Below are 12,965 nucleotides of genomic sequence, written 5' to 3'. Positions count from 1 at the left end.
AAAAATCAAGTGACTGAGCCAAACATGCTGGCATGCACCTTTTAATTCCAGCACACAGGAGGCAGAGGCAGGTGGATATTTGTGGGTTAGAGGCCAGCCTGGTCTACAAATTGAGTTCCAGGACAGCCAGGGCTGTTACACAGAGAAACCCTGTCTCGAAAAACAAACTAAGAAAAAAAGTCCTGGAGAAAACAAGGACATAGAGAACATATCTTCACATGATAAAAGCAGTATAAAGGAATCCCATAGCCAACATCATTCTAGCTGAAGAAAAACTGGAAGCATTTCCACTAAAATCAGGAAAGACACAAGGTTTTCCACTCTCCCCTCTCTATGAACATAATACTGAAGTCTTAGCTATAGCAATAAGACAAGTGAAAGCCATGAAGGATCTAAGTCTCCCTACTTGCAGATGAAATGATTCTATACATGGGTTAACTTGGAAAGTCGGCAGCTATCCTGACAGGCCTACGTTTGTGACTTGGCATTTCTCATTTTCAGCTTTCAATATACTATTTTTTGTTCTGTCCATTTAGTGTTTCAGCTATAGAAATGTTTCTTTTCTGGTCCTGTTTGGTGCTTTGTGTATGTCTTATACCTGAATGAGTATCTGTCCCTCTCAGTTTAGGTTATTTTCTTCTGTGATCTTATTAAAATTATTTTTATGCCTTTTGTATAAAATTCTTTTCCTTCTTGCATGATAAAACATAGGTTTCGCCTTTTCATGGAGTCCCAGAGTTCATGAATGTTCTGTTCATACATTGTTTTAAATATATCATTGACTTGGAGTGAATGATCCAATTCCTTTATGCCGGAGGCTGCGACCCTTTAATCCAGTTCCTCAGGTTGCGTTGACCCCAACCATAAAATTATTTCATTGCTACTTCATAACTGTAATTTTGCCACTATTGTGAATCATAATGTAAATAACTGTTTCCCTGTGGTCTTAGGCAATCTCTGTGAAAGATCATTTGACCCCCAAAGGGGTTGTGATGCACAAGTTGAAATTGAATGCTCTATTCTCTCTTCATACATGTCTATCTTCTGCATGATTCATCCTATTGGGGAGGGTTCTCACTGAATATTTAATTTAATCTAGTGTGTTTTCCATCATTACTTTCATTTGAGTTTTCTTAAGTATGTCTCTTTATTAAATTCTATCTTCATATCCTGTATTGATTGCCTTGTTTTTATTCAGCTGTCTGTGTTCCCTTTGAAAGTACTGGAGTCCTCTTTGAAATATTTTTACATATGTATAATTGTTATTTTGAATCCTGTACCTGGAATTTTGTCCAAGTCATTTCCACTAGGGGTCATTAGTATGGGGCTGGTAATTTTTGGAGCAGATAAGCTGTCTGGGGTTTTCACGTTACTTGGATTTTTGCACTAGGATCAGCCTTGTGGGGTTACATTGTTGGTTAGATTTGTTGTTGTTGTTGTTGTTGTTGTTATTGTTGTTTTACTTCTGGCTGCCTCTCTTCTTCCAGTGGGTATATTTGTAATGCTCAGGAGAAACTAGACTGTAGCCGTTGTACTGGTTAGACTAGTGTTCCAGGCACCAGGCTCTAGCTCCTGTCTGAGGGTTGACTACTGTCTGAATCAGCAGTCACTGTCCAGTAGATAAAGCACTCTGTAATAGAGTAGACAGTGACTACAAAATAGACACTTACTAAGTACTGATTACTTTAGGGCCTAAAGGAACCCCGATGCTACTGTGTATGCTGATATGTGAGTGTGAGCAGAGTAAAGGAAAGGAGGAGAGGAGACAATCACACTGAGTCTAGTGATGTGTGTTATGTTGTTCCACTGGAAGTAGAGGAAGGGGGTATTCATAGGAGTGGGAATACTCAATCTAAGAAAAAGGGACGTGACTATGTGGGAGTTTTGATTAATAGTAGCCTACCAAGAGGAGGTAAAGACTGTTATCCTAATGCCATAAACAGTGCCAGCCTCTGGGCTTTAGGAGATGTAATACTAAGGAGTGGATATGGGGAAAGATGAAGAAAGAAAGGAAAGAAAGAGAGAGTGCAAAGCAGCAAAAGGTGTGAACAGTAGGGGACAGTGTTGGCCTGCTAGAATGCCCTGCTTTACATTGTAAATAAGAAAGAGCTGTAGCGGAGGGAGGAGAGGTGGATGGAGGTTCTCTTTGTCAGGCCACTCCTTTTTCTCCCTGGTCCTGGTCCTGGTCAGAGGCTGTGCTGATTCTTACCAGTCCAGTTCTTCCCTTCTGGGCTCCCAGATCCTCTTGTATGGAGAGTTTTCTTGCCTCTGTTCTGTGGGCTGTGGGTAGCTGAGGCAAACTCCATCTAGCCACACTCGCTGCATTCACAAGTCCAAAGTCAGAAGCAGCTGGTGGCTGTGTGGTGCCTGCAGCACTGTTTAGAGCTTTGCTTAGCTCCCTCTTCTTCACCTTTTCCCACTGGGGCACTGATGGGGGCCCTGGCAGCAGTCACTGGGAAGCCCTTTTGTGAAATGCCTACCAAGATCACTTTTGTGGCTATCCTGGTAGGGTTCGTTTAGACTATTTTACATGGAGTAAAATGTCCACACGGGGGTGATGGCTGCATTGGTTGTAATTGCAGGAACAAGCCCAGGTCACTAGTGGAAATATTCTGTGGGTCCAGTGGTATCTGAGGTTTGTTGCGGTGTTGATCAAGTAGACTCTAGGACTGGAGAAGAGGCTGACTGATGTATGATAACATATTTAGATTCCTTTGAATTCCTTAACTGTGATAAGCCTCACATGCTCCGGCATGGCTTCTCATCCATCAGCTTACCCAGAAGCCCTGCTTACTGTTTTCATTTCCAGCATGATTTCAGTTTGCCTTGTCTTCAGTAATTTTATGTCTTTATTGAATTCTATTTCCATATCTTGTATTGACTTCTTTATTTTATTTATCTCTCTTGTTCTCTTAGAGAATATCCTTGTTTTCTTTGAGTTGCTTGGACATACTTATAATCATTCTTTCAAATTCTTTCTCTGGAAATTCTCCTAAGTCATTTTCATTCAGGTCCATTAGTGTGGGATCAGTCATTTTTTTTGTGGAGATATGTTTTCTTGGATTGTCATGTTATTTTTTGTTTCTGCACTAAAACTTGAACATCTGAAGTTAGTCCATTGAGTTAAAAGTTTGGGCTGGGGGCTGATACTCCAGAGAGTGCTTACATTTCAGGCCCAGGAGCTAGGGGATCCACAGGAGTGTGGCCAGGGCTCTCTGGGGACTCAGGAACTAATGGATGATAAAAGTTTGTTCTGCGGGCTCAGGGTCCTAGGTCCTGTCAGACCAGAGGTTAGGGGAATTATGGAACTTTGAGCCAAATGCTCAGGGCCCAGGGACTGATGCCTTACCTGTCAGTTCCTGGGAAGGCAGAAGTTTGGACCTGATGTCTACTGTCTTATAACCCAAGCAACACACTCCCCTCCAAAATATTTGGGTCATTTGTTCTTCTCAGTACTCTTGGGAGCAAAGATTCTTGGCCTGTCCACTACACTCTCATCTGAGAAGCACCAGTCACAAAAATACATTTCCTTGTGTCATTACATGTATATTTTATCAGGTAGCTTTGAACTAGAGCTGATTGGCCCAATGTGAAAATGTTAACCAAATCAACTCTCTTTCTCTGGTAATTTATAACCATCACTAAGAAATGCTGTAGACCTGTCTCAAGTACATCACTTGGGAATTGGGGTAAAACTGGGCCCAAGTGGGAAAGGAGCATATTTCATCATACGTACAGGAATAGGAAACAAAGAAAGAAGGATGGGAAGGCAGAGACAGGACAGAGGAGGCAGATAGATATCGATGCTGTTGTAAAAGATGAGGGTTCTGGGTCTCACGGTCTCTATCACATATGCCGTCTACCTCATTTTTGCAGATTCCTGTGCTTAGCAGTGAAAGACTTTGTGGCTGATATTGTAAAGGCCTGGAGCCAAATAAAACAGAAGAATACAGCAGTGGAGTCTGTGATTTTGAAAGTAAGCTCCCTTTCCTAGTGTCTTCTCTCTCTGTGAGCCAGGACTCACCTTTCCAGTAAAACAATGGGGGATCATAAAGGAATGGCAAAGTTGAGGAGCTGGCAAACCTTGATGAGAAAAGCCCAGGCTCATCACCCTCATCTTTGCCAAATGAAGAATGGTACTTTGTATGCATATACTCATGCCCACGAATAAACACAAGTATACAGTAAGCATCAGTAAATGGAGTTAATACACCAAAACATGAATGTGAATATATGCATGTAAGTGGAGATGTGACTCAGATAGCAGAATGCTTGTTATGCATGCATAAAGTCACAGATTCTAGCCCCAGCACTACAAACGCATGCATATGATAGAAATATGCCAGGGTTGGGATATGGCTCAACAGTTAAAGTACTTACTGTGCAAATGTGAAGACTGGGCTTTGGGTCCCCAGAAACTCACATAAGGGTGAGCATTGTAATTCCAGCTCTAGAACGTGGAGACAGGGACCCCAAGAACAATCTAGCTAGAGACTATGCATATCAAGGAGTTGTGGGTTTGATTCAGAGACCTTGCACAATGAATAGGGTGGAAGAGTGATTGAAGATAATCCTGACACTAACCTCAGGTCTCCACCCATACACACACACACACACACACTCACATACACAAACTCGTGTGCCCACATATGTGCAAAAACATGAACACACACACACATTAAAAAATAGGAAAAAGAAATAGAGACACACTCACCTCCTATAACAGTACCTAACAGGTGGCACACACTTTGTGTCAGAGCTTGTTCTAAGTGCTTTAATGCAATGTATCAATTCTCACAGCTGTCCTAAGGTATAGAGGGACAAGGATGTTAAGTAACTTGTCTCACATCACAAACAACTAAAGCAATGTTGTCAACCTGTGGGTCACAACCTCTTGGGGGCTTAAACAACCCTTTTGCAGGGGTCACAGATATCCTGCATGTCAGATATTTGAATTACAATTCATATTTGAATTACAATTCATGACAGTAACAAAACTACAGTTATGATGTAGCAACAAAAATAATTTTATGGTTGGGGGTCACCGCAACATGAGGAGCTGTTTTAAAGGGTCTCAGCATTAGGAAGGTTGAGAACCACTGTACTAAGTAAAGTTTAAATCATGAGGCAGATGTACATCCTTGAAATACAAATGTGTGAAGACAGACACCAACCCCATGCAGAGGCACACTAGGAACATGCTTATGAATGTACTAGCATGAAAATGTTTCTATTTCTCCATTTTATCCATGTTCCACACAAATTTAAGGGCCAGCTTGACATGAGGAAGGCTATGTGAAACACGCATAGATCCCTGAAGCTACTTAGAAACAAAGACTTTATGTTTAATCCCCTAATAGCCTTTTGGTGCACCTCACCTCACATATGAATTTCTATATCCAGTGTTTCTGGCACATTACTATCCCATACCATCACTACTTCTCATTCTGTCCTTCATAACAATATGAGTTTCCTTCTTCCCTCTATAGAGTGACTTGATGTATGATAAACTCAGTGTCATTATTGATATCCTGGCTGAGGATGCAGATGTTATCTCTGCTGAGGAAAAAGCTGCCTGTGCCAAAGCTGATGGAAAGCCCTTCGTCTCACAAATACACCACACCACAAGATCCAAAATGGAGTTGATCACAAGGGCTCAGAACCTCCAGCAATCCTTGAAACTCGTCATATTCCAGATTGAACAAGGTACGGTGCTTAGAGTTATTGTGACTAGGATGGGAAAAAAGTAAGGCTTCCCCTTATGAATGGTTTAATGACATCCTGTAGTCTGGGTTTGCTATCTGGCCTCACTGACAACACTTGACTGGATGCTATGTTCAGGTTGCCTTCCAAATCAGTCCTCTGACTGCTGATTTGAAAAGCCTCAGTAGAGATAAGCTGTCCTTTTGACTTCTCCTTTCCTGGCCCACAGTTCCTATACTTACCTATTTTGGGAACTGACACTCATCCTAAACAGCTACATGTGACTTAAGTAACACTGCTGAAGCTCTGTCAGCCTTACTTCTTGTCATGGAAAAATTTCTATCTTCTGTCATTTCAACAGCCAAGGCTAATCAGCAGCCTGCGGCCATTTGGAAAGAAAATGGTGTTCATCTTTGCATGCCTTACACACAAGTAGTCAGGCATAGGGATCCTGAGAACGGCCTTGCTGACTTGCCAGTGATAGCCATTGCCCAGAATTCTTGACAGTCTCCAAACTTGCAGCTTAGTATGAAGCTCTAAACTTCCCCAGCTTCTTCATAGAACATTTTGATGACCATGTCATTTCCATAATGCTCCTTTGAAAAATAAATAAAAAAGATGCTGTGAGATAAAGTGTGTTCTAGCTGAGCTATTAGAATTGAGCAGAAGTCCCACATAACATGGAATTCTTTCCTGCTAGCCTTTGGTGGTTATCTGTGGCACCTTCCCCTGCCTTGGGACCTTTAGGAGAAACCTTAGCCATGTTTCTGAGAATAGACATCTCCCTTTTGTACTGTAGAATAATTAAATAATCTCTTTCTGTTTCTATAGTTAGTTTTCATGGATTAAACAATCATTTTGTCTCTATTTCTGTAGTAATGAAGATCAAATTAAATTGACTTAGCCATAGCTCTGTCACAAACCATCTTTAGTCTGTTCCCTCAATGCATGTTAAATTTGAAAGTTGCAGTTTGGGGCTTGAGAAATGACTCAGCAGTAAGAGCACTGGCTGCTCTTCCAGAGGCCCTGAGTTCAATTCCCAGAAACCACATGGTGGCTCACAACCATCTATAGTGGGATCTGATTCCTTCTTCTGGTATGGATGGAAAAAAAAGCACTCATATGCATAAAATAAACAAATAAAAGTTGCAGCTTGTGGTCATGGGATAAATAAAGACTTGGCAGTGAGGTAGTGAATGAACACATGAGCTTTGGCAGAAGCTGAACACATGAGCTGTACAACATATGGACTGATAAAAAAGATAGTAACATCTGGGTAGTGGGGTGAGACATTTAAATGAAGAGTAATGGGCCAGGGAGATTTCTCGGTGCATAATGCACTCATTGTACACAGCTAACAACCTGAGTTTGAATCCCCAGAACCTATATAAAAGCAGGATGTGGTAACAGACACATCTGTAAACTCAGTGTGCCTCTATGGGGAAATGGGAGAAAGAGATAGGAGAATCACTGGAAGCTTGTGGGCAAGTCTGGTGAATGCAGCAATAAACCACAAGAGATATCTTATCTCAAGCAAGGTGGAAAATTAGAACTGCTTCTGAGGTTGTCTTCTGACTTCCACGTGTATATTGTGGCATGCATACTTGGGCGTACACACGCACATCATACACATACACCATGCATACACACAATTCACACATGCATGTACACACATGCATAGCATAGTCCTAGAGGTTCAAGTCTGAACAAATGTCATGTGAGAATATATACTAACAAAATGGAGATAGAAAGGAATAGTGATTTCCTCCCAGGTATTCATATCACCCCTCTCAAACATCTACTCACAGCTGTGTGTGCTGTGTGGGTGACAGAAAAAGAATAACAAAGAAAACAGAATGTTCATGCATGGATCTAAAAAGACTTGGAAATGACACTAGAAAGAGTGTGGGAGCAGAAGAGGCATCATGAGGGAAAACAGGAGAAGAGTCTTACTGGCTACCTACATATAAATGCTCAGAAACTGTTCGCTAAATGTGACCAATCTTCCACCCTTCTCTACTTCCTTTATTCCTTCCCTTCTTCCCTCCCTCCATTTCTTCCTCCACTTTTTCACTATAGTTCTGGATGAAGAAAGCAGACAGTCCTTATCAGTTAAGAACTTCACATCATCCCTCTTCCTGGGAGAAGATGACTCAGAGGACTTTGATCAGATGAGCCCAAGACACCGTAAGCATCTTTGTTCTCCCATTCTGGTCTTCATCACTGCCACCTAGTTTCCAGGGACTATGTATATCATCATGCATCTGCCTGTAGACATGACCGCACTCTATACTGGGAAGTCCTCACTCTTCCAGAAGCTCCACACTATGTCACCCCAGTGTCCACAGCAAAGATTATGTTAGACACTCGGAAAATAGTGCTCTGGTGAGAGTCATTGTCTTCACTGCAGGTCAGCAAGCACCTCAGCATTCCCCTCTTCTCAGTGAGCATTCCGATCTGTCTAAAAGGATCTAAGGGGGCCGCTGTGGTGTGAGAACCCTGACATTTATTCAGATGAAAGCCTTTGAGCTTGACCCTAACCCACTGGGGAAGGGGGACTAATTACAAGTGGGGAGAAAGGCTTTTGTTTGCATCTGTCTCCAAGGTGATGCTTTTCCTGTTTAGGTTCTCATTGTGGCCCCTTGTCTTCTATATCGTCTCTCAAAAGTGAAGACCTACATTACCTTGACTTAGAACACTTATATTCTACACCTGAAATGATGTAAGTATGCAACCATATGGCCTTTTAATGTATTTTCTGTCTCTCTGGTTGGTAACACAGTCTAGCAAATCCAGAGTCAAATTCTGATTCTACTTAACTAATTGTGTGACCTACCCAGTTACTTAACTGATGTAAGCCCTGATTTTTTCCAAATGGAATGAAGGTAATGACTGGACTTTGCACATGAGCTTGTTCTATTTGTTGAGTTTAGATGTGAAAAGTACTTGCACTGAGCTGGGTACTTGATACTCGTAGTTAAGTGCCATGTGCATTAGCAGTTACTATCATTATAAACACATAATAAACGCTGGTTATTATTTCAGAGGACCTATTTTCTTAGTGGTGCTTTTAACTGTAAATGGTTAAAGATACCAAAAAAGCAAATGGTCATGTAAGGGACTGGAGAGGAACTCCAAGGACACTTATTCTGCTAGTCCTGGTTCTCTAGCATATCCCAGCAGCCAAACTCTACCACACTAAGTTATTTTGAGTTAGTTAGAGAAACTGCAGTTTCTCACTGTGGTCAAGGGAGGTGAAACTGTTGTAAGTTTTTTAAATCTCCCTATGCTTGAACAGCCGAACGATATATACCCTTTCCAGTTTCTCAGAAGAAGGACACACACAGCAAATGTTTCTTTAAAAATTTCTTTAAGAAAACAATTCTACTCAGGCTTCTGACAGCCTCCCAAATCCCTCACTTCACCACTCATGTTTGAGGTCTCATGGGTCTGCCTTCTGAGTTGTGATAAGCAGCTGCACAGGCAAATATTAAACACCAACTGTGCAAAAGGATTGCCTGGTTGATTCCTGGTGTCAACCCTCCCACTGGAACCTATTCCAAGCAACTGAGATATCTTTAAATGCTAAGTTGGGAATAAGTATGCACAGTTGACATGAGATGGTGTGAACTGGTTCTAGAATACTCTGGTGTTGATGTTGACACCCTAGATGAATACAGGCAACTAAAAACTGCTTGTTTCGCTGTTGTTATACCCTCTTTTACCAGACTTTCCTCTCCAATGTGGAATGAGTACACCTTTGTTTTCTGGTGTGAAAGTGCCACAAAGGAGTCAGTTATCGCTGAGATTAGTAATGTAGACGTAATAGTCAAAATACATTTGCAACCAAGATACTCAAAAATTAGATATGGGAATAGGCCATGGCTATTTCACTCAATGTGGAAAAACAGAACTCATATCTAAGGCCTACAAATATAACTAAGATTGCAAATTTTGCTTCTTTAATATGAGCCATAATTCCTCTAAAGCTTCCAGACTGACTGGACATTCTCTCTTAGAACTAACACGTTAGTCTTGGGCATAAAAGACATCTCTCTATACCTTTAAGAACCATTTGGCTTGTACCCAGGGGAGGAGGCCTTCCCTCGGCGATTTTTCATCATGCAGATGAAGTCTGATGCTTTAGTGTTTACCTTCTTCCCTGTCTAATTCCAGACGCTTCAAAGAGAAGTGTGTCATGAACAACTACTTTGGAATTGGACTAGATGCAAAAATTTCTCTGGAGTTCAATACCAGAAGAGAAGAACACCCAGGACAATACAAGTAAGAGGAAGAGGCTCAGCTCTCTGTACAAATACACACAATGATGATACACATATGTATTCCTACATCAGACAAGCAATGGAAAGACCGAGGTCCTTGGGAAATAAAATGCATTGGTCTCAGGACTAGCCTAGTGGGGACAGCATATCCTGAAAGTTGGGCTGCTCTATGATAATTACCCTCCATCATACATCAGTACTCCCATTCTATAGCCCACCCATGTGGATTTCTGTATAAAGAGCTACCTCTGTTACTGCTGTTGAGAACAGATTGCATTGAAACTTCGTTGTTTCTAAGAGATTAACTGGGTCCTTAGGGGCTCCAAATCTGTTTTTGCTTGACAGAGCTACAAAGTATCCAAGATGCTTCTATTGTTTCTTGGTGTTCCAGGTTGGGTCCTGTGGACCTGTTGATTAGTATTGGCCTACCTGGCACCTTCTGGTAGTTTTATCTTATAGATATACCTTAAGACAGCTTCAGAGTTCTTATAAATTAAAAGTATAAGTAAAAAGGACCACCCTATGCCTACATGGGACTGACCTAGGTCCTTTGCATTTATGTGACAGTTGTGTAGCTTGGTCTTCTTGTGGGACTCCCAACAGTGGGAGCAGGGGCTGTCTCTCTGACTCCTTTGCTGACTTTTGGGAACCTATTCCTCATCCTGGGTTGCCTTGCCCAGCCTTAATACATGGGGAGGTGCCTAGTCTTACTGATATACCAAGGCTGGCTGATATCCATGGGATGCCTGCCAGTTTCTGAATAGAAACTGGGGAGGGAGTGGATGAGGGGCCAGAGGGAAGTGGGGCATTGGGAAGAGAGGAGGGAGGGCAGACTGGTTGGGATGTAAAATAAATGAATGAATATTTTCCAAAAGGACCGTCCCACCCCTGTCACTGCCACTAGAGTCTGTTTCTCAGAAAAGGCCTGGGATGAGGATGAAGCATGGTACCAGATAGGTGCTTTACAAAGTATCTCTCAGTTGATTAGTGTCCTTTCATTTTCTTAGGGGTATCCTTTTAAGTTCAAAAATTTTGAATTTACAAGGCCTAGTAATTTTTTCTCTTTATGTACCATGTCTCTGGTATCATACTAATCTAACTCAAGCTCTGAAAATATTGTTTTCTTCTAAAATTTTATTGTTTTGGCTCTTACATTTAAGCCTGTGATGTACTTTGAATTATTATTGTTTTGGGTGTGTGTGTATGGGGTGAGCTAATGCTCTAAACTCATCGTTCTGCATCTTTAGTCAGTGTTCTATTGCTGTGAAAAGAGACCATGAGCAAGGCAACTCTTACAACAGAAAGCATTTAACTGGGGACTTGTTTAGTTTCAGAATTTTAGTCCACTGTCATCATGGCAGGGAGCATGGCAGCATGCATGGTGCTGGAGCAGTAGCTGAGAGTTCTACATCCAATCCACAGGCCGAGAGAAAGATAGAAACACTGGGCCAGGTGTGGGCTTTGGAAAACCTCAAAACCCACCCCCAGGGACACACTTCCTCTAACAAGGCCACACCTCCTAATCTCTCTAAACCTATCAAAGAGTTCCATGCCCTGATCACTAAACATTCAAATATATGAGCCTATGGGTGGCATTCTTACTCAAACCCCTGTAGATACCTCATTTATCTCTGTACCATGTCTTTTTAAAAAGTTAACATTTTCCCAGTTGTGTTAGCATCTTCGTCAAAAGTCAATTGACCATAAATGTAATGGTTTGTTTCTAGACTCTTCTGTTTCACCGATCCTTTTGTCTATCCTGTGCAAGTACCACACTACTTTAGAAATTGTAGCTTAGTAGTAACTTTAGAGATAAGTAGATAAAAGTCTCCCAACCTTGTGCTTATTTTAATTAATTTACTTACAGAATTGTTTTGTTTTTTTCTAGGTATATTTGCTTTTCTATATAATTAAGCTTCTGTTTTTATAAATGATAAAACTAAAGTGCCCAGAAAGTTTTTGGTTTCAGAGTATAAATTTTGTGCTAGCCTTCTTATATTTCAAAACATTCCCTGTGAAAGCTTATTTCTGTAACTTTAAAAGTTCATAAATGATATTCAACCCTTTTGGGAGTATCAGCTCTTTGTTTTTATAGGACATCCTATAGTCAACAAGATCCTATTATTCTTAAGTCCACCCAGTGTCTCCTGTTATTCTTGCCTGTCCCATATTTTCTCCATCCCAAACACACGAAGACTAACATGTAAACATGTTCATATTTATGGGATAAAGTGAACTATTTCAATACTTTTATACAATGTGTGTTGTTCAAAACAGCATCATTAATATTTCTCTCCCCTTACTAGTTAATGTTGTGATCTGTACAGATCTTCTTTTCTTGTTATTGGTAAAATATGTATTAAGCTTTTCTGACTTGTTATACATACAATTTAGGTGAGCAATACCCTCTTGTCTATGGCATTTATTACTACATCACTCCTCACATTTGCACCAATAACTAAAAAAACAATTTAAGTTTCAAGTTCTGGTTAGAAATAAGAAATCTAGTTCCTTCCCATCTCAACAGAATTTCTTTTAATTTTTGATAATTTGCTTAGTTATTTACTCATACAGAAAAAAAATTGAAAACAAATCACAATTCTTTTACATCTCATAAAAAATTTCTTTTGAAAAGTGTTTCTGTGAATTACCACATAGTCTAGAAATATGGTAATTCTTGTCATATTAAAATGCCATTTTTCTTTCTTTGATTTGAATGAATTATTACCCATAAATCTATTTTTTTATCCAGGGTGCAGTTACAAACTAATTAAATAAAATAGATGTTGATATATCATTGAAAATAAAAATAGTTATATTTATTTATTTATTTATTTTCAGTTGTTTGTTTTTGTTTTTCGAGACAGGGTTTCTCTGTGTAACATCCCTGACTGTCCTGGAACTCACTCTGTAGACCAGGCTGGCCTCGAACTCACTGAGATCCGCCTGCCTCTGCCTCCTGGGTACTGGGATTAAAGG

The 12,965-nt window shown here is 40.6% G+C and overlaps 1 protein-coding gene across 1 annotated transcript in view; it reads left to right on the top strand.

Annotated features, from left to right (window-relative positions):
* Dgkk (diacylglycerol kinase kappa) overlaps window positions 1-12,965 on the top strand; it is a 129,469-nt gene that overhangs the window by 99,889 nt on the left and 16,615 nt on the right. The window contains 5 exon segments of the mRNA XM_052750517.1: window positions 3,877-3,976; window positions 5,490-5,706; window positions 7,783-7,890; window positions 8,329-8,425; window positions 9,880-9,987. Coding sequence (XP_052606477.1) covers window positions 3,877-3,976; window positions 5,490-5,706; window positions 7,783-7,890; window positions 8,329-8,425; window positions 9,880-9,987 — 630 coding nt within the window.

The sequence above is a fragment of the Peromyscus californicus genome, unplaced genomic scaffold (assembly GCF_007827085.1).
Source record: "Peromyscus californicus insignis strain IS unplaced genomic scaffold, ASM782708v3 Scaffold_10__1_contigs__length_136768540, whole genome shotgun sequence".
Taxonomy (NCBI): domain Eukaryota; kingdom Metazoa; phylum Chordata; class Mammalia; order Rodentia; family Cricetidae; genus Peromyscus; species Peromyscus californicus.
The sequence above is the reverse complement of the archived record's forward strand: the minus strand, read 5'-3'. Positions and strand labels throughout refer to the sequence as shown.